At 41.8% G+C, this 22,788-nt stretch overlaps 1 protein-coding gene across 1 annotated transcript in view; it reads right to left on the minus strand.

Moving 5' to 3' along the window:
- Positions 1 to 2,690: 2,690 nt before the first annotated feature.
- The window catches only part of LPAR1 (lysophosphatidic acid receptor 1), a 72,587-nt gene continuing 52,489 nt past the window's right edge, over positions 2,691 to 22,788 (minus strand). The window contains exon 4 of the mRNA XM_066181453.1: positions 2,691 to 4,526. Within this exon, the coding sequence (XP_066037550.1) occupies positions 4,225 to 4,526 (302 nt within the window). The 3' untranslated portion in view covers positions 2,691 to 4,224. The remainder of the gene's footprint in view (positions 4,527 to 22,788) is intronic.

The raw sequence follows: 22,788 nt of genomic DNA on the forward strand, positions 1-22,788 counted from the left end.
AAAGCTACAAAACCTGCTTCAGAAGCAGAGCCCACTTGAGTTTCCCCAGACACCTGCTCCTGGGACCCAGACTAGCCATGGTTAAACCCCAGCCCACTACACCAGTACAGATCAAAAGATAGTCCATGGAGTGACCCAAAAAGTTTCATTTCAGTGCAATCCCATACTGGGACAAATTTATCTTGATATTGAGAACGTTCTTAGCAGAGGAAGGAGAACAAAGACACAGGACATAAGACGTTCTTTCCTCTCTGACATCCAAGTTACTCAAGGCTTAGTTTGCCCCATGAAGACAGCAGGCCTGCCCTTTCTGCCGAGTAGCCTACTCTCAAACCTTTGTTGCCCGCTTGTTTAAATGCTGCTACACCTGTGACTATTTGGCAAAGGTAGAGTTTAAAAAAAAAAAAAAAAAAAAAAAAAAGAGAGAGAGAAAAGGGTGAATCTTGTGGCAACTATTTAAAAGAACTCCCTTACTGGTGCACTGTGGACAGAGAGCTATGCTTAGTTTTAGGAATCACTTACAAAGCCTTTTTTTGGTCTGCCCTCCCTTCTATCTGCCCAGATTTTAGTATCTCAGTCAGAAGCCAACCTGAAGCTGCCAAGGGATCCCAGAAAACTCAGAACAAAAAACGGTGCTGACAAGAAAAACAATGTGTCAAAAATACATAGAATATATTTTCAATCTTTCATAAAAAGGCCCTGCTTTTTCTGACCAATAAGTTACCTAGCCTCTCACAGTAACAGGGAATTAAAATTTAAAGGCCATCTTTTTAATTAGTTTTCATATTTATACTGTCACTGATAACACATGAAATATAAAAACACATTTTCCTTGATCTGCAAATAATATTCTTTTTAATACACAACTCGCCACCACTGCAATTGCTGACACAAACACCATTACATTTGAACTTCAAGAGGATTTACTTGGACCAGAGGCAATCAGCAACAAAAGAATTTTAATGACTGTGGGAGGATCGTTGGTATTTTAAGAAGTCTTCTAAAACCTTTTGAAGAATTTGAGATAAGTAAAAATAAGTGGGGCAATCTTTTTCCCTAAGTACTTTGCACCATGTCTTCACATAGCAGAAGTGAGTTCTACAACTGCACAATGAGGCTGGAAAATCTGAATAGAAGAGCAAAACTTAAAAAAATTCTGAGATGAAAACAAATGGCTGGAACCATTCTAAGGAACACAGCAAATGAATCCCTCCATTCCAGGATCTGGTTTTTATTCTCTTTGCTCACAGGAGCTTTAATTTCATTAGCTTGCAAAGAACTACTCAATTCACAGATCAGATTTCTTAAGGATATAGGAAAAGCATATCAACAACACAAAGCACTAATCAAATTTTTATACAGCAGCTCAGTGTGTTCTTCTAGCAAAATTCCAAGCAATGCTCTTCCTGTTGCATTTGGTCTGAATTGCACTTCATCTTTTAGAAGAAAAGCCACCTGTTGTTAGACATGCTCCTGGATTAACATACCTGACAATTGAGATTTAATTGCTCCTAAGAGTTCAAAAGGTTCAGTTTCTTAAATAGTTGAGTCCCTCCTTGGGTGGATCAATGTACCTGGACAGCAACTCCCATCTGTCACAATCACAAGGACAACAGAAAATCCCCTTGGGCATCTGTCTTCACAAGAAGCCTCTGGACCCACCCATGTCTCAAACAACCGCACCAACCCTGTTTTCAAGTTATTTGCCCATGGCTTCTCAAAACCCAACAGACCTCTAGCAGGTTAAACTAGGGTGAATGATTTGCTGCTATTTTGTAACATCATCCTCCCACCCTATCCAGATGAGGTTCAATAAAAGCATGCAAAAAGCATTGAAAAGAACACTTGGAAAGGGCAGCTCCCCAGCCCAAAACCTCCCAAACCCTAGAATAAAGTGTCTATGACCTTCTACTTTTGTGGAGATTTTATGAAAGAGTGCTCTTGCTGGACCCAAGGAAAAAAGGAAGTCCAAGCACTCCTGAGAAAAGGAAATAGTTTTTCTGTCAGATGTCTCCTGTCTTTGGAGGCAGTCTAACCCTCTCCTTTCTTCTGCTTATGTGCACTAGTTCAAGTATCAAGCAGGAACTTGGGAGAAGTTATGAGTGGATTAGCAAGCAGATGCTTTTAAACGAAAAAGTTCATACAGCCTGGTCTTCTGTTTCTCAGTACGGTTCTGTGAATAGAACCAAATCAACCTGTACAGTCACTTGCTCTCAGTTAGAGTCAGAAAAAAAGATTGGCTTTGTTCAAAGCAAGTGGATATATTCAAAACCTAGGTCAGCTGGCAGACAACATTATGCTTACTCTCTGTCTACTCCACCTTCCACAGTGTCCACACAAAACTAGCTCGACAGTTCAGGTGGATTTCAGTTTTACTGACAGCAGTGTCAAAACTCTTACTTTATTCAGTGGAGGCAGGTTTTGTTCACTTGTTTCTTTTCTCTCTCTCAGCAAGAAACTGCCTATTCCAAGCAGTTTTATGCTTGGAAGCATAAAATCCAAGCATCTCCGCAAAGCAAGAGATGCTGAAAACACTGGATTTTGCTGGGCTGACCCTCTACCCTCCATTTTTTCCCTGCCCAAATGGGAGAATATCATCCCTTAAGTTACATTCCAGTATGGTACAATGAAGGCTAATATCTCTGTGGGGTTTTTTTGTTCTGTTTTGTGGGGTTATTTTTTTGTGAGCCTTTGTGGTTTTTTTTTTTTTTTTTTTTTTTTTTTTTGTTTTGTTGTTGTTGTTGTTGTTTGTTTGTTTGTTTGTTTTTGTTATAGAGGCAAATTACAATGATGAAAACAGTGCCAGGAATTTACTGTTGATATATTTCATATTGTTAGGAGAACACATAATTTCCTGCAAAGAGCTTCCAAGTTTTTTATCAGCAAGATCCCACCTTTGCTCGCATGTACTCCTGTTAATGAGTTTTGTTTGCTATCAGTGATTCTTGGCAACCGATATTCACACGAGTGACATTTTTCTTCAACAGTCTCACATAAAAAAAACCCTGTTACCTTATGTATTTATAACAATGTACATGTGTGACTACTACCTGTAACATGGTCCAGTCATTTGCAATGGATGACTACCTTGTAAAGTGTTGACTTTACAAAATAAAATTGGTTCTTAGTAGCCCAATGCTTTTGAAATGAAGGGGGCATCATTTAAATGGTACTCTACATATACTTCTCAGTGCAAAAATGCAGAAGGTGTTTAGTATTCAGTTACAAGAAAAGTTCCATAAAAACATACCTTTTTTCCCATTAAAAATGCATATGTTTTTTGCCATTAACAAGCAAAGCATTCCAAGAATATGCCATAAATACAATTTTTGCAACCTACCAACCTGACTGTAGCCCTTTAAGAGCCTTAGGGACGTGTCCTACTTTAAGAACTTATCCATAAAAAACTTGGTACCCCTCATGTTACAAATTTCATACTGCACTTCAAAGAAGAACCTTATATACATTATGACTAATGTACTGTTTATTTCATAATCTAAAAAAACACTGGAATACAGTCTATGCTTTTCTACTTTCCAGCAGACTTTACAAAGAGCTTTTTTTTTTTTTTCATAATTAAAACAATCTGCATACACACAGAACATGCATTCTCTAACGCCAGTAAAGAAGGTAAGAAGAGTCAGTTTCCCTCATCATCCTGTTGCCTGTATTAGAAAAAAACCCTTTTCGCTTTACTGTAGTTATGACAGTGTGTCTAAGGATACAAAGACTAGAGGACAGTTTTACTCCCTGCACAGAAAACGTTCATCACAAGCATGCTGATGGTGATACATATTACATGTCTATTAAATGATAGGCATATTTTTATCCCCTTTACTCCCTTTTTAAAAATACTAAGTGGCTACATGTAAATGCAGTGAAGCAGGTATAAGCTTAATTAATCAGAGTTGATTCAGACTGGCACCAAGATGCAGCAAAGTCCAACAAAGTCTCAGCAAGGCTTTCCATGGGCTATTGATGACCTCCTCTGCAAAGCAATTATGTTCTACTTTCTCAAAGTAGAAATCAAAGGCTTTGCAGCACGGCCAATCCTGTGGACAGGGCAGTCTGCGCTGGCACATCAGGACCCCTGGAAAAGAGGCACTTGTAGTCCATTAGTGTTTGAGAAAACGTGAGTGGGTTACCTTCCCTGGGGCCCCGCGCCCGCCCTGCCCCACAGCGTTGCCCGCTGCTCTCTGTCGGTGTGGCGGCTGGCTGTGGGGGTCACACCACGGAGTGGTCGTTGCTGTGCATGCCAGCCAGGATGGTGTGGTTGAGGGAGGATGCCGACCTATCCGAGCCTTCGGTGGGGCCATTGGTGCTTTCGCTGCGCTGGCAGCACAGGATCTGCTTGAATGTTGCACTCATTTCCTTGTCTCGGTAGGAGTAGATGATGGGGTTCATAGCAGAGTTGAACTCTGCCAGGAGCAGGAAGAATTTTTCGTAGGCCAGGACATTGCACTGGGGACAGCAAACATCAAGAAGCAGCAAGACTAATCCTGGGGTCCAGCAGATTATGAAAGCACCTAGAAAGAGAAAGAAAGGACAAAACACAAAGTCCACAAATATACTAATGCACCATCACTCATCAAAACACCACAAGAACCATCCAGACAGAAGCAGCAATGGTTAATTTTCTCTTCCAAGAGCATTCTCACACTCTCTTTTCACTGACCCAGTGAGAGGGATGCCTTTCAAAAATCTGTAAATGGTTATGGGCAGCACATCAAAGAGCAAGACAAGCCCCCAAGCCCCAGCTCCCCACCATCTGAAACTCTGCTTGGAAAATACATTTACATTTAAAGCTGATAATGAGGAACATTTTTTCCTTCAGCTAGAGACCTCTGACTAATCAATCTCTTGATCAGGAGAAACAATACTGCAATTTACTTCTCAAACGAATAACAACAAAGAAAACTCTTCTGTGAGCACTGTGACTGAAGCATCAGTAATAGAAAAAGAGTGGAGCAGGCAGCAATTCTCAAGAAAAAGAAAGCTTGAGTCTTGTTAACCCATTTCAGCCCCATTATGAAATGGAAAGTCCTAAACACACATCCTTCTTGCACACAAATGCCATCCTTCAAGGGATCTACTTCTTTTCTTAGGGCTCAATTCAATTGAAATTCAGAGGATCATCAGGCCTCAACAGTGTCAAAGCCAAAGAGTCTTACACTGATTGAAATGCTTCCCCTCTTTTTTCCCTGTTTTCCAAAGGTCTGAGAAAAACAAAGCCCAGAACAAAATTCAGAGCCCAATGCAGAAATTAAATAAAATGCCTTGTATTTTATTGGGAGTACTGAATTAGAGGAAAATTGTAACTCCTTGCAGGATTAGAGAGGCTTTAAATATAAACACTGCTGGGGAAACCCTTACACACCAATCATGTCAGAACTAAGACAGGGCTCCTGAGATTTTCCAGGCTCCTTTACTGAGGTGGAAACCAATGTCTTTTCATCACTGAGCAGGATTAGCACAGGCAGCAGCAATAAGGGCTTCCCACCACTACCAAGTGAGGGCTGTTTTCAAAATGGTTCTCCTGACACCGTGGTATTTATTTGTTTACATACTGCTCCTGGTTTTTCTTGAGTGATGGTCTCTTGCAGAACTAGCAGCTAAGTCAGTTCCCACAGCATGCAGACTTTTTGCCATGTCTGCCAAGAAGGTGCAAGCAATTTCCAGCTTGGGCAGTGGCAACTGTAAGCTTTCTGTTGGACACCTTTCTGTTTGGACAGCAAATCTACCTAGATTGAATAGAAGAAGATTTTCTGAAGAGGTCTGGAGGCCTGCAATATACACCAGGTGACAGACACTGATTACCAACCAAGAAACCACACACAGAGGCTTTTTACACATGAAAAAACATCCCTAAACTGAGTTTGCTTGTATTAACCATTAGTTAATGGTGCAGACCAACAAAGCTCACCAACAGAAAGAAGCTGGGGGGTGAATTGCCAGTACAAAGCATCAAGCCCTTTCTCCAAATGACTTTGTTAGGGTCTCTGGCAGCAATTTGACAACAAGGGCATGAAACTCTCCCACACTGAGGTGGCATCAAACACATGAACACACTCCACAGCTTTTGTCTGCAGCTCTTTTAGATTCCAGCAGTCCTAGAAAAGAGTACTTGAAACCCATGCAAAGGACTACAGGCTTCTATCCCTTCCTTGTACCTGTTGCTGTAAGAGTAGAAAACTGCATCTCTTTCTTTGCAGTATTGTCCATGCTCATAGAATCTTCCCCCTGCACAGAAAAGCTCTGCTGAGCTGATTTTTGCAGAAACCAAGTCAATAATTCAAATTCAACCGCTCACTGTTGAAATTGTGGATGTTGTGTTAAGCCTCCTAGCTAGTAAAGCAGCAGTGGACTTTGTTCTAGCTTAAGCATGTATTTTCTTCATTATAGGTTGCCTTGGGAGAACAACATCAGAGAGAGGAACACTGCAAGTCATGGCATCTATAGTGCAGGACAAAAGACAATGACAGCATTCTCACCAGGCCTGTAGCAGAAAAGTCCAAGGTAGAAACAATAGAGCTAGCAGGAAAGCTCTCATAGCATTGTTCAAAGTGCGATTGAAAGCTTTCAATTTTCCAATTTTTTTTTTTTTAATCTGCTACTGAGAAACAGCAGAACATACTGTTGGCATTATTTTTGATACGTTATAAACAGCAACAAGAAGTTCTATGGTAAGGCAGACAGGAATTTGCTCCTGAGAAAGCCCCAAAGACCTCTAGAAAAATCCACATGAAGCCCACTGCACTGAACACTTGTCTCAGATGGAGTTTCTGAGCCTCATTGGGCTCCTCAGTATCTCAAGACAGGTCTGATAACCTATGTGCTGAGGCTCAATAGGCTGCACTCAAGAAAAAGTGGACTGCAGTTGAGCAACCAACTAGCTGCTCTGTGCAGCTTAAACTAAACTGAAAAATGATAAAAACAAAAGTTTCCATCCCACCCAGCTATGGAAGGAAGTCACTATTGTGCAAGTTGTCATCCTTCTGCTCCTAGCAAAACACACCCCCATGCTAATAGCTTGTCTTGGTTTAGATAGACAGGTATCTGCCAGGGAGGGTTGGAGTCTCCCTTAAAATGTAAGCCCCTCCCCCCCTTTTCCAAATTATCATAAATTTGCAATTAAAAGGTTGTCAGGCAAAGATTTTGGGAATAGCTATAGCAGTTCTTTACTAGGGATATAAAAATACAGATGTTGTAGTACAGAAGAATAAGCAAACAAATAACCAAACAAGAAATCCTAGAAAAACCCTGACAGAGTCAGAAATACAACCTGACACCCTGTTGGTCAGGGTGTTGGAAGCAGTCCAAAGTAAGCCTTCCTGGAGTGGCAGATGTGGTTCTGTTGGAGTAGAGATGGTCCCGTTGAAGAAAAAAAGGGTCCAGTAATGATGAGATGGGTCTGGTCTTCCTCCAGGGATCCGGTGGAAAAACCTGGATACTTGGTGGGACTGTGGCTCCTTTTTATCTAGGTTAAGATGGTTTGGCTCTTCTTCCCTGTGTGGAACAGCTTACAATAGTGCAGTGTAATGTGTAATGTTATTGATGAGCTCTTAATGGTCCATCAGCAGAAGACGTTCCCATGGAAGTAGTGAAACAATGAAGAGAGATAAGTAGCACTCCACCATCTGATAAGTGACACTGACCTATTTGGACAAAGATAAGCAATTCTGCTCCACCTAGATGGAATAGAATAATATGCTCTTTTTAAAACTTATGACATAGCTCTAGCAGCTTATTAAGCACCTGTAAATGGTGATACAAAAATGGCTCAGGTTTGCTCACTTCTTACTTAACTGTTGGTATGCTGGGAAATACTGAGAAGCATCACTGATGGTAAGGATGTATTTGAGTTACATACAAAGGAAAACATAAATGTCAGGCTCTTAATACTTCAGATTTAGGAAAATTCATCTGTTAAACATGGAATTCTTTTTCTGGAAGGGAAACAAGGATTGGAATTTCATTTTTTCCCCTCTTACTTAAAATATTTGTTGAAGTAAGCTGGAAGTGAGATTAAATTCTTCCCCTCCCAGAAATCTGTTGTGAATTGACTTCACCAAGAATGAAGATCTAAAAATATCACATTTAATAAAACAGTGACATCCAAAAGCTTCCTGCTGCCATATACTGCAAAGCCTTAAGCATACACGAAAATATTGCTGTTTTTCAGCTCAGAAACAGGACTGAGAGTAGTCTAAGGTACAGTGTTAGTAATTTCCAGGCACATCTTAACATTTTACAAACTCAGTCAAACCTAAATTACAATGACATGCAAAGCAGATCTATTGTATTCAGTGATCTGAACCTTTGAGGATATGCCATAGTCATTCCATGGCACTAGGAGAGCCCAACGTAGTTGGAAAAAAGTGCAGGCTTTATGTCCTTGGGTGGCTGAAGAGCACTGTTGCCTGGACAGAGAGCACCTTGGGATATTACCTCCAGCCCTGGAAGTTCTTTGAAGGCAATGGCACTAAGCTAAATGAGCTCTTCAGTTGCAGCAGAAGGAACATTCCCATGGAGCATGGCCAAGGTCTGTCCTGAGAGTCAGGCCACAGAGGGCTGGGTGAAGAAGAAATTCCCATCAGGCTGAGGGGTTAATGACTAGCCATTAGACAGGAAAGCTTGAGAGAACCAGAGAAATAGCACATCTTCTTAAAAGACTGAAGGGTCCCTATGGACTGAGAAGCATGTTTTACACCAGGAAATACAAGTTACAAAAAAGCATTTATGACCTCATCTAATTTTCTGCTGCTATGTGATATCTCTCATCCCAGTAAGAAATGAAACTCCAACTCCTTGTGCATTGTCTGTCTTGCAGAGCTGTTGTAGAAGTCCACTGGAGGCTTTCCAATGACCCTGATATGACTACATCACAACTGTCTTGAACCCTTGTCTGGTGCATAAGTGCAGATTATGTTTCCATGGTAACTGGATGTTGGAAACCCTTGGGTAAATAAGACAAGGCCTCACAGCAAGGTTTGATTGCAAGAGAGTAAAAACTGTTGAAGGCAGTAGGCATATGAAACCAGCCATGATAAATCACACAAAAATCAGTGAGTACAAAAACAACAGAGAAAACAACTCCAAAAACCAGCAACAAAAAAGAAATAAGCTACACAAGAATAAACACTGATGAACTAGTAACTCATTACTAGGATACCAGTCTGGATGGCTACTCATGAAACTTGTGTTAGCAGGCAAAGTGTTTCCTTGGAGAGCCTATGTCTGTGTTTATTCTGCAAACATTTGTTTTCCTCTAACTCAAAAGAACAAAATAAAAGAAGCACTTCTTCTTCTGCCAAGTCATACACTGCTATCCTTCAGAGGCTCAGTGGGATGTAGCTCTTGTCAATGCACACCTATTCTGAAACACCCTTTTTCTCTGCCTTAACACACTGTGTCCTTTTCATGTGCTCTCTTTTATTCATCTTATGTGTTAACCCTGATATCTGGCATGGCTCACACTCACCCTGCAAATTTCCTCAGTCTTTGTGGAGACGAAAAACACTGAAAAGGTCTCTTTTAGGGAATGAGAGAAGAAGAAAAAAAAATCTCCTGTGTCTGCAGCTTTTTAAGATTACAGGAATAGGATAAGGAACTAGCACACTAAAGACAGAAAAGATCTATTCCAGCTGAACTGCAGGAACATTTAGAATCTGCTGCTGTTGCCCTCCTACCCCTGTCCACCAGCTGTGCTCTCCAAATCCTCTCCTGTCGTCAGAGTGGCACTTGTGACAGGCAGCTGCCTTCCTCTGGGACAAAGGTGACTGAGAGGGGAAAGACACTGAACATCACTGCTATCACTGTTATCACAACTACCAAGAGGGAGAACAGTCCTTCTGTGCCTAGTGCAGGCTAAAAGCAATGCTCTGGGTGAATGATTTGTTTTGATTAACAAAACCATTGCCAAGAAGGGCTGCAGAAATGCCTGGCATTTTCCATGTTCTGATATAATCCCACCCTCAACAGGGAAAACCACTTGCTACGCTAGGTGAGGTGCAAGCTCATCAGCTGCAACACAACTGCACTTCTTCATGTCCTAGCCACCTGTATACTGTATCAATAATCCTCCTTATCACACTTAGCATTATCTTGTCCATAGCATGAACAGAGATAAGTACTGCAAGCAATAGTGCTTATTTACAGCTATGTATTGTTTTCCCTTGACACAAATATGACAGCATGCAATCTAAAATGAATGAATGATTATAGATTCCAAAGATGATGAAGAACATTTATCATGCTGTAAACATTCAGAGTGTAGGAGTGATTCTTCTAATTCTAGTCTGACCTAATTTTTCCCAATTTTGACACAACACCACTACAATATAGCTAATAGTTCTTGGTGGATGAAAACACTGTTGTTTTTCACATTTTCTGCTTGAAATAATTAACATAGCGGTAATGTTTGTTTCCATCTATGGAATTTTAGTATGAAGAAATAAAATGTGACTACCACATTTGCATCTGATTAATAAATTTAAAATAATTGTATGCTTGCCTCTCCATTCACAGACTCCAAACGACTTGAGGAGGATAAGAGTGATGGAAAGTCCTTGAAAAATACCCCAGGTAGGAGAGAGCTGCCCACAGGGTACCAGTAAGAATGTCCATGTTGAAAAAGGTGCCATAAGAACAGGTTCATTAATTCAAGGTGCCTTTATTTAAGGAAGCTGTATGAATTCTGAAAGTGTGAGAGATTCATAGCACAGCCCTTCTGCAGTTTTTGATTGATTGTAAAATGCCGCCTTCTCTGATGTGCCTCTGGGAGACTCAAACACAAAGGGTGCCTTTGTGTTTCAAGCCAAAAATTTTCTGGTGGGGCTCTGTGTCTCCAGAAAGAAAGAGAGGATAGCAGTGTAAAACAGGAAATGAGAAACAATGCAAAGGTAAATAAAATCTACATTCATATTCATGCAATACTATCCTACATATACTTCTCTGAGATGACTTAAATCAACAGGATGTGAGCACATAAGAGAGAACACACAACTAGAGAGCATATGAAAGGAGCTGGGTGATACAAGCCACCAGATTCTCTGTCACAACATATGCCTTATTCCTAGGGATATGTGTTCTAGTCTACTGGGAGCTGAGCAGCTCTAAATGTGCAAGTGTCCTGGGTTGAAGTATATTCTATCACCATCTTCATGAACTGTTGAAACCAGGTGAGGCAGTGCTCCCTGCCTCCTCCACTCTGGCTTATCTTCTGTTAATGGGCCATCAGCACCTTTGCCACATGACTCACAGATAACCCCCTCCTGGACTACCTCCTGTTAATGGGCCCATCAGGCCTTATCAGATGACTCACCATCCCATTGTGAGATGCTCTGCCCAGAGGGAGGAACCAAGCATTCCAGCCTGGATATAAGCTGAGACTCTGAACACCAGAGGGGCGCTTACCCACTGGATTCCCAGAGGACCCAAGCCACCAGACCTTTCTACAGGATCACTGCTTCAGGAAGACCACCTCATCTGGACTGCTTCCATCACTCCACTCAGGTTGTATTCTGACTCTGTCAGTGGTCTTTTGTATTATTGCATCTATTTTATTTTACTTTCTTTCCTTTTTTTTTCCTATTAAATTGTATCTCTGACTTGGAGCCTCTCATTTGTTTTGCTTTCAAACCACTACAGCAAGTTATAGATAAAACCCTGTCCTCACCTTTATCAAATACCTTAACTCCATATGAATTCTTTAACTGACAAGTTTGGGAGATTTTTCAGTCTGCTGTACCCATGGTTTGTAAAGAGATTTTAGAATAAACTGGTTCTGCGAGTATTGCATCAGATCCCTGATTTCCTACCTTTTCCACAGCTACCTGCACAGACACAATCCAACCTCTTCTTGAATCTTGTTCTGGGAATTTCAGCTAGCAAGTTTGTCCAGACTTTGTACAAAATAATGGCTGGATGTGCAGCAACAGAGAAATCATGTCTTGCTCAAAAAAGTGTTTCCTCTTCTCAGAAGGAAATCAGAACTAGTCTGCTTCAAACATCTGTCTTCACCTTTGAAGGTGCATAGAATTTTTTTCGTGTTCAAGCCATGGCTATCTTTGTCAACAAATCATCCCTTCTCTGAGGAATCCATCTGCTTCCACCTTCACACCTTTGTCTGGTTTAAAACATGTTAATGACTTAACATGAAAGCAGCCTTGGGGCTCTGCCTGTGCTCTGGCTGGGGTGGGAGGAGCAAGCCTTGACTCCAAAGAGTGAAGTCCTGTGTATGTTAGCAACACCTGTTTCTGGGCCTTTATATGTAGTATTTCATGCATGCCTATTCATCCTCATCACCTTCTTTCATTTCAGAAAAAATAATGTAAAACTCTTTCTAAGGGGACACACCATCTTGACTACCAATGATAATTCTGCTGGCACCTAGACTCCTTTGCTACAGGCTGGCCTCTGTTCCACCTGTTCTCTTCCAATACTCACAGCACCACATTGCCCCTGACAATTTATCATTGAAAAACACACAAATATCTTGGTGAAAGCCTTAGGTCAAAGCCTTTCTTTGAAACCAGACATACTTTTGCATCCACACCAGCTACACAAAGTATCAACTGAAGAAACATCTGACCTATCATGGTGTTTCACAGGGAGCTGACAGCAACCATTAGCCAACAATTCCACTGGCACCACTAGCTGCATGACCACTGTCTCTGAGCATGGAGATACTCAGACACAAAAATGCCTGTGGTCAGTAGGGCTGCATATACAGTGACCATACCTTCCCTTATCTCAGTGTGGACCAACACCTTCTTTTCCTGCTCAACTTTGCAAGTCCAGACCAGAGGTGACGAAGAGCAGGTTTCCCTCAGCCAGAGTCACCAGTGGCAGCTGTGGGAATCTTTGGGAGTTTGCTCTCTGCAGCACCTTGTGCTTACTGCCTCAAGTCCTTACTGCCAAGTGCTGGAGGCAGGGCATGCTGACACTTGGACTCCTAGCTTGCTTTCTGGAGATCCTATCGGCTGCATGTCTTCCCACCTGGACATCTTTAGGCGGGCTTCCCACAGAGCCTGGCACCAGACATTGGTGTTTCCAATAGTACATGGTCTCCAAGCACTTTTGTATCCCTGGAGCACCTAAAGCTTTGGAAGTTTGAAACAGCAAACTAACAGAAAAGCCTGGGGAGGACCAATAACAAAAACCAACTGAAGAGAAAATGAAACTGGGCAGTAGCAAGTCACTGGAACTGATCTGCTTATTTCATGGGTGCTCTCCAAACTCTAGCCCAGGTTAATACTTGATGTAATTCCCCGCCTGATGCTTGCAGTTTTGCAAATGACTGTACTGGTTTTTGGCCAGCTGATCCAGTATTCCACAAGTATTCCACAGCTGACATTTCTGAAGGAGAATTCCAGTGCTAATGCAAATGGAGAAGGCCAGGAGGGTTTCTCAACTGACATCTGCAAACCAAAGTTGATTGAACTGCCCCATTTTAGAACATACTTGTAATGGTTTTAAAAAACAACTTGAAAAGAGGAATGTGCAAAATGCATTCCAAAAATAAAAGCCGAAGTTTAATCCTGTTGCAATTTAACTTTATCCATTTAAATGCCTCAAAACAAGAAAAACGGAATTTGCTCCTGATCTAGTAACTGCAGGAGAGAGATGGTGCACTGCCCCTCTGCAAAGGGAGAAACTAAGGCCTTCATCTATAGAAAGCATTTTAGACAAAAACAGGAAGTCATTAAATGCCAGTGGTCAGCATTCTGACTGATTTCTAAATTCTTAAAGATATGTGAAGCTCATGTCTGAATAAAAGCTTGGCTGTTGCCAAAGCAATCTGATTATTTATCTCTGTGTAAAGACAAACAGTAGTCCTTGTGGAGTTTCTCTGTTGCCAAAAAACCTGTCACAGAGAGGAAATTTGGTGTCTTTTTCAATTTTTGGGTGTTCTCGACAAGTCTTTATGCTCTAACTTGAAAACAAATACTCCTACAGTACCAAATTAGTTCTGGAAGCTTGGCAGGAAAATGAACACGTAAGCACAGCTGATAAGGGGCTCCTGGTACTGGTCTTTCTGGTCACAGAACAAAGAAAAGCAGGCAAGAGATGTCTGGGAAAACTAGAAGCAAGAATCATAGAATCCTAGAAAGACTTAGGTTGGAAGGGACCTTAAACATCATCTAGTTCTAACCCTTTGCCATGAGAAGGGATGTCACTCAATTCATTAGGTTTCTCAGGGCCCTGGGCTTGAACACTTCAGTGCAACAGCCACAACTCTGGGCAACCTTTCCAGTGCCTCATAACCCTCGCAGTGAAGAATTTCTTCCAAATTTCTAATCTTAATCTACTCCTTTTCCATTTAAAGCCATTCCCACCTGTTCTATCACTCCATGCCCTTGTGAAAAGTCCCTTTTCAGTGTTTTTAAAGGCCCTGTTCTGGTACTGAGAACCAATGTAAGTTCTTCTCAGAGCCTTTTTTCCTTCAGGCTGAACAAGACAAATGGTCTCGGCCTCCGTTCCAGCCTTCTGATCATCTTGGCCCTCCTCTGAATCTGCTCTAATGAGTTCAGGAAGCAACCTTTAGCTCATACCTGGCAACGTGCTTTCACCCCCCCTAGTCCAAACTCAGCTAAGGATTCACTTTAGGGGCCCTAAATGCTCATAGGAATGACTTGGGACTTCAGGTGGGGAACAGACCTCTCCCTGACCTGCAAGAGAACCCTGTCTGAAGGGTCTGGGTGGGGCTTTTAGGTCCCGGATGTGGGGCAGCTGGAGGTCACCATGTCTCCTGAAACATGAACATGCCTCTGCAGAAGTGAAGGCTCACTGCAAGAGCTCATGTGAGGCAGGAGCAGGACAGCTGGCACCCTACAAGCAGGGCTCGCAGACTGGACTCTCCTCTGCCTGCTTCTGCAAGGTATGTTTCGCGTGCTTGGGACTTGGGTGTTTTGCTGCTTTTCTAGTAGCTGCAGTTTCCAATCATAGAAAAACAATTCATGGCCATGTTGAAAAAGCCCAGTTCTGCCCACTTCTCCTACAGAAATCCATATACCTTCTGCAGTACTCTGCTACTTTCCCAGACATGGTCAGAATGCTAGGCTCAAACAACACAGCATGTTTAGCAGATATCAAACAACTGCTACATGAGATTGTTTAATTGTATTTTCCTTTGTTGTTAAGGACATTAAGTGTTACTGGTATTATGTTTGGATAAGCTCCAGTTGCAACACAAAATTCCAAATGAAACCTCAGTGGATACAATTTAATATGTAAAGGACTGCCTTGATTCTTACATAAGATTAAACTAATAATATTAAAAGAAAAATATTATCCTCCGTTGGTTTCCTTAATAGGAATAAAACTTGTTTCACTCATGCTAATACCAAACTCTGAGTAGGAGGAAGTGTTATGAAGTCTTACCAGCTCTACCTCAACTGCAAGAAAATTGTGTGTGCTTTTAATTTACATAGCCATACAAAGATCTACCTGATTAAAGCTATCTGGTTAAGCTGTGCCATCCTTTGAAGGAATTACATTAAGATCGGTCACACAAAACCCAAGACGCAGAATCCATGCCAACAGCTGCGCCTCTCTGAGAAAACGAAGAGCACAAGCTCCAGAACAAGGTGGGCAACAGCATAAGCCCGTATGGATAAGGAAATGCTACTCTAGGATAAGTCTGCTTGGAAAAATCTGCCTCTCTTTGGACAAGTTAGTTTAGAAAAGTTAGAAAAGCCTTTCTACTCCTCACCTTAATGTAACAAGTCTAACTACTGCATTAAAGCAGAAGCATCCTTGGATAGCCTGCACAAGTGGCACTATACTGAGTTGCCTGCACAGCTCACCACTCAAGCAGTGTTAAGGTCATTCAGACATTACCCAGGCTATCAGCCCATCAGGGAGGCACCTACAAATGGCACTGCTAGAACAGAGAGGAGCAGACAGATGTGGCATTGGACGTCACTGGAGAAGCACTGAGTGAAGAACCACCCATGTTTTGAGTATATACTTACAGATTACCAAAAGGGTAAATTCTAGGTTTTTGCACTTAATTCTGCATGTATCTGTTAAAAATTATCTAGGTGAGGCTGGGGAAATCCTAGGGCAGGAAATATAGGTTTTGTTCTGCATTTCCACACTGTAAAGATGAAACATTGTTTAAAGGAATGCAGCTACCTTTTGGCTCTCACTGATTCCTCTGGATTCCCCATTAGGATGCTTGATGTGCTGCTGCATATAATTTCAGTGTGGTAACAACAGTATTTCCCAAACTTCAAATGAGAAATTCAGTGAATCAGACTGGAAATGTTTCATGCTGCTGATGGATTCCAGGGGCAGCTTCTCTGTAATATTTTTAATCTACCATAGCAGAATCTAGATTAAAATTTTCAGCCAAACATAGACGAGAGCGCTAATAAAATCTAACCTCTCTTTCAAGTTATACCATCAAGAATCATACTGCCAAGTCATGCATTATCTGGGGGAAAAGGTGCATCTTCAGCTAGCTGCTGCTCTCAGCAGTACACGCTGGTGTAAAACCCCAAAAATGTAGCCACACCCTCATGACTACAAATGAGGGCATCCCAGTCTCATTCACTAAGAGGATTAGTCACTAAAACTGCTCCTGGGTTAGACAAGTGATGTGTCTTCCCCCTGTGACTTCTCCCTCCTCCCTACAACTAGCCTTCCCCAAAATCACTGCATTTATTGTAGATGTGAGCTTGATTCAGCATCCAGAACAGATCCTTGTGTTTCCATTGGCTTACAGGAACAGTCTTCTACCTTTGGCAGTCTGCTCTCCTGTTCTAAATTTAACCTCTGCTAAGAAAAGTATGGCACCTAAAAGTGACCAAGAATAATGCTTGGACTGTGTTAGCACCACATTCTTGGTCACTTGGCTTAAAGATTGCCACACAAATAACCTCTGAAACCACACAAAACCACACTATCATGCTATTTTGAACGTTACTCAATGCATGTTTCTGAGGGGGTGACTCCTTTGACATCTGGCAGATAGTTTGCTACAGTGTCCCTATAAAAGACTGTAGGTTTTGGCTATGTATAACGAGGGACAACAATGATGAAGTTTAAAAAAGAGGCCCCAAGTCTCTTAACTTTCAGTTCCCTTACTCCCACCCTCTCATGAAAGAGCAATTGAATGGCAGCAGAAAACTGAAATAACTGTACCAAAACTGGGCTGACTCCCAGCCACCTTCATCTCTTTCAGGGGTATTCTTGAGAAGTGCCAGACAAAGATCATTTAGATCCAGCCCCTATCTACCACGCAAGGAAAGCAGAGGTGTTAACATTGCTGCTCTCTGTAGCACGCCTTGCCTAATGCTTGGCTTTATCCTGGGTTTTCTGCTGCTGGGCACAAGCATGAGTTCTCACTGAACTCTTGGCCTCTCTAAGGAGACTGTCAAAGACAGCAGTGATCATTCTCTTCTGCCACCTGCTTTCAGCCTAAGGGTGATGCCAACTTGTTTCTCACAGTGACACAGAGAAGAGAAGCTGCTGCCAGCGCAGAGCACATGGCTGTGATCACACAGGGGCTCCCCATGGACCTGCCAGTGAACGTGCTGCTTCTGCAGGGCAAGAACTTGAAAACTCTTCCCTTTTAGCACTCTCTGCTTGCCATGGACTTCAGTCCTTAAGTGATAAGGGATTTATATGCCATCCAATGTAAAATCTTTGCCAGCTGAAAATTAAACAACCTAGAATATTTCAAAACAGAAGACAGCTTAAATAATTCTTTAAGATGTGGACTAAGGTGATCTGGTAAAAATGCTCATCACTATTTTGTACAGCAGGGTAGAACTCTACTTTTAAAAATAACCCCTAATAACAGTTCCACCAGATGTGGCAGATAACAATGTACAATGCAGATCACATCAATGGCTGCCAGGGAGAGAAAATACTTGTGAAAGCATTTGCTTTACATTTGGAATGCCTGAGACTTCATGCAGACAGTGATGAAGCATCCAGAAAGCAAGCCTAATTTGTTCTGTCTCATCTGACGGCCCTTATAGCTGTCTAATCTCCTCTGACTGATACTGTGCCATCACCAGGCATGTCTGTGGAGCACGCTGCCCTGACCTCTCCGTGTGAACAGGCTCTAGGTGCAGGGCTGGGATGTCTGCTCCAAGGGAGGGGACAGCATACAAGCAGGGAGTCAGCCATCAAAGAAACTGTAACTCCACTAACTCTCACAAGCAATTGCAAAAACAAACAGTTGCAGTCACTACAGCTACATTGAAAGCTAGCCTCTGAAAGGAAAACAAAAGACTCCTCCAGACTCTGTGGAAACCCACAAGATATCTTGGCAAAGTTATCAGTCCTCAGAAGAAGGTGTTAGTATGCCTAGGCCATCTACTGTATTGTGTCCTTCTGCTTTAAACAATACAGTGGATGCAGGATTGTGAAATAGAAAACCAAACTAGCACAACATCAGCTGTAGCTGCCTGATGGAAGAGGAACCAAGGGATCAAGACTGCTACCAAACCACAAAGACGATTTCCACTTGCATTACATCCAGTAGCTGCACATGTCTGCAGCTCACCCATGGGCTGAGGAGGCAGTAAATTGACAGACTAGCAGACAAGGTGAAACAGGGCTGAGAGGATTGAAAAAAAAGACACCTCCTCAAATCCCCTGCTCCCAGTTTTTGTATTGTTTCATGTTAAAAAAAAGTACCACACCATGCAGAAAGGCTGTGCCCACCAGCAAATGCCCAGGAGGTAGAACCTGGGGACACAGCAAATATGTTTTATTGCAACGCTAACTAATCAAAACACTTCCACTGGCTACTCCTCCTCCAACACCCCCCAAAATAGTACCTGTGGGATCATTCTGATGTTTTAGCTCATCATTGCTCACAGCAGTTCAAGTCATATTTTGGGACAGACATGCTGATATATGAATCTGAAAGACTTCTCCAGGATTGTGTTTTTTAATTTTGTTTTGGCAGATACTTGTAGGCTTGTGCCTAAAGCAAACAGGAAACTGCATGAGATAAAATGAGACCTTCCAGGCAAAAAGGCCCTCCACTGAGGAATTTTTGAATTAAAAAAAAAAAAGAGATATACAAGCAATTAGTACATGGTAAGAAAATCGCTTGCAAAATCCTTCTACTCAGCAAATTAATTGCTTCTAAGAAGTAATTCTGCTGTTCGGAACGAAATACAAAGATTTTTTTTTTTTCAGAAGAAATGGAAACTCTCCTAACTACTCAGCAATGCACTGAAGGGCACCACTCAAAGATGACTTTACTTTCTTTTAAAATGTTTTAGCAATGGAATATTTAAGCAACTGAGGTAAACTCCAACACAGCAGCAGTAGGGAAGGTGCATAAAGCAAAAGCCATGGTGCAAACTCAGATCAGCTTTTGCTGGACTTCATTTGAAGTTCCTGGTGATACTTGCTGGCTTCTCCTCATTTTTCTACAGAGCTCAGAGCACTGGCCATACCAAAGTCAGGCTAGTTAAATGAGGGACAAATGCAGGACAGAGGGGCCAGTTCAGTGTTGTAGGAAAAGCCCATGCTTCCAGCCCCTTCTCTTTTTAACTTTATAGCCTGGAGATTGATCACAGCTGTGCTTAAAATAATAAGGAGCTAAACCAACCATGACTGCAAGCTTTCTATCTGCTGAGCTTTAACTGTTCTGCAAACTAAAGGGGGGAAAAAAGAGCAGAAATTTCTCTGTCCCTGGTATCTTCTAGAAGAGGCAAGCGACGAGGTATGAGCCCACTTATTTGCCCTCCAAAATAATGAGCATTCAATTTCCTTAGGCATCCAGTGAGAACACAAGCATTTCTCTGGCATTGGTGTTCCCGCTGTTGTACTGCCATCCAAACCCTGATATTGTAATTGTGCTCATTATCAATGAGCATGAGAATATGTAGCTATGAACAGCCTGGCCTACTGCACATTTGTTGATTTCACAGTATTTTCAGCACATATTTTTGTGAAAACAAGCACTCACTCATATTTTTTGTTGTCTGTCCTCATTTTTAATTGTATTTATTAGAGAAGGCTTATTCAACTTTCACCAGCTTGAATCTCTTTAAGACTGCAGCATCAGTGGCTAAGCTACAGGTGTGGGGCAAGTAACATGTTCTGTGCAGAACAGTTTTCACACCCTGGTATCTGAATCCATTTTTTGTGGAGGTCATGTGCGAAGCTGGCTGAGCACTTTGTAAAGCCAGCAGTGTTGGGATGCCATATGAGTCTCTTGGGTTGGTGAGTTTCATGCTCCACTGCACAAGATACCATCCTGGTTACAATCCAGTCATCCTTTCCTCTTATTGACACAGCTTTCATGTGAACTTTGCGCTTCTCCCCCCTGACCTATGGCTGGAGAAGCTTGCATCAGTAGCTATCAGTATCAGTGAACCATGGGGTTTTATAAAACCCAAGTTGCGTGTGCCTGAGGAAGGGAATGAATGAGAATGGGAGACGCAGTATTCCCTCTTACCCTCCCCAAACAGGAGATTTTTGCTCCAGTAAGTTATAAACAGTGTTATTCTCTCAGATGGTACTGGATCTCATGTTTTCTCTGAGGGCCAGGGGAGCTCCATCGAGACTAAAACTGCAACTGTTGAAATACACTTTCTGATGTTCACTGGCTTTGATGTGTTCTATGCTTGTGCAATTATGGCAGCATGTTTACTGCAATTATGGCTATATGTTTCATTCATAAAAGAAAGAAAAACAAAACAAACAAAAAAAAACAAACAAAAAAGGCACCTGTAACTGATCCACAGCCTGGATGTTCTTCATCTCTTCCTTCTTATTCTCCATGACAGACTAATTCCCATATTCATAAGGGTTACTTTGTGTAGGAGTTCAGGGTTGACGGAAAAGGGTTGAATGCAGAGATCTCCCAAGGTTCAGTTGTGGCTGTAAAACCCTGCTGCTAGTTGTGAAATCTGAGCTTGAATGTTACTGCAATGCAAGCTTTTTTGAGTGGAAAATTCAGATGTTCACAGTAGATGGTGCAGTGCATAGGCAAGAGCAAACTCATCAATAAGTAAGGAAATGAGCTGGTTTGCTAATTGCAGTAGACATTGTCAGGAGGCTTTAAGATAAGCAGTGAGATGACAATATACAGGGGTCACCATATGAGCTCTGTCCATGAGCACAGAGAAAGGGAGAGGCAGAGGTAGCAATGTCTGCAAGAGTGCTGCATATCACCACAACAGATACATGTTAAAGTTTATGGATGCAACTTAAAACTCAGTCTTTTCCAGAGAAATGTAGTGTTGAGATCTGTCAGCCAGGTAGAAAGAGACAACCTCAAGAGTTGCTTTATGGCAGAAGAGAGCCATTTGTAACTTGACACCTCTCCATCTTTATCCCTAGCAGTCCTTTCTCAATGTATCCAGGGATAGTCAATGGGCTGTACACATCTCCTCACCCGCAGGAACACCTTTTGGGTCAGACTCAGCTATACCAAGTGTTATAACTAAGGGAAATTCAGAAAGTTAGCTTATGTTGTCATCACACTTCTAGTGCATATATTCATCTTGCAACTTAATGCATTTTTTGCCATCTATATTATCCACATTTTAAGTATTCACACATGCTTTCACAGAGTGTGTATTGCTAATGAGCAATCCAAGAAGAACCCATATCTCTGGTGCTGATAAAATGACATTATTTTGTACCTGGCCGTGAGAGCTGTTGAATGCCATCAGATCTTTTCAATCTGGCTGTGAGGGTTCACTGGGCATAACGAGGCTTACAGTGTATTGTATGGTTTTGTTCTACCTGTGAGTCTGTAATCAGAGTAGTTCTTATTGAACATGGCTGGATTTAAAGTGCTTCATTGCCTCTGTATTTCTGCCACTTGGCGTGGAATTGTCTATGACCCAGAATCTGAGCACAGCCACCACCAGCCCCTTTGATATCTGAGGCCCAGCTGAAACACAAGAGCATTTATCTTCCTGTTAAATTTCCTTACTCTTCTTGTGTCAGGAAGATTTGCCTTACTTTTAATGTGAGGACATCACAGAGGTGTCTTTATCAGCTCTTGAGTGCTCTGAATGCTAAGCAAGTCCTAGAACCAGAAGACAGTGCCACAAAGAGGGCAGCTGTGGTCACAGCAATAAGGGGTCTCCTGGAAAACCCTCATACCAAGGGCACAGACTACTATATGCATACAACACCCTTTAATCAAAAAGGGTGAAAATATTCTAACACAAGTCCACCATCTGAATTAAAGAACAATCCATACCTGAACTGAGCTACTGAATCATTAAACATTTCTCTTACTGATACCTTTCATGTTGGTTCATCAAGTTTCCGAACCTACTGCTAGCCTAACAACTCTTTTCAGAGGTCTTTAAAAAGCTGGCAATGTGCCTGGTATTTCCAAGAACTTTGTGTTTTATTTTTCTGAGGCATGAGAAATAGAGGTGTTTAAACACCAAAAATTACACTACCCATCTTCCAAGTATGTGGACTTTTCTTGTTGTTTTTTTTTTTTTTCAAAAGCGGTCAGACTGTGTCACAGAAGTGGAGGATAAGAGACAATGTTTGTGGTTACAAACACCTCTTACTATCACAGATTTCAGCACAAATCCACTATAATACACCTCTGCAAAATGCTGCCTTCAGAATTGCGTACCTGCAGGTATTTAGGCAATTCTATCAGGGTGCTAGAGCTGTGCACTGTATTGACACTACTTTCTATTAAAAAATCCAACTTAACTCTTTACAACAGTTATCAGAAGCTTTCTGCTTGGGCTGGCATTTTTATTTGTTGTGCTTTCTGCTTTCTTACATACATCTGAGGAGATGCTCAGTGAAACTGCTGCATCCATT

This window comes from Chamaea fasciata, unplaced genomic scaffold (assembly GCF_029207755.1).
Source record: "Chamaea fasciata isolate MVZ Bird 193981 ecotype frontalis unplaced genomic scaffold, bChaFas1.0.hap1 SCAF_4, whole genome shotgun sequence".
Taxonomy (NCBI): domain Eukaryota; kingdom Metazoa; phylum Chordata; class Aves; order Passeriformes; family Sylviidae; genus Chamaea; species Chamaea fasciata.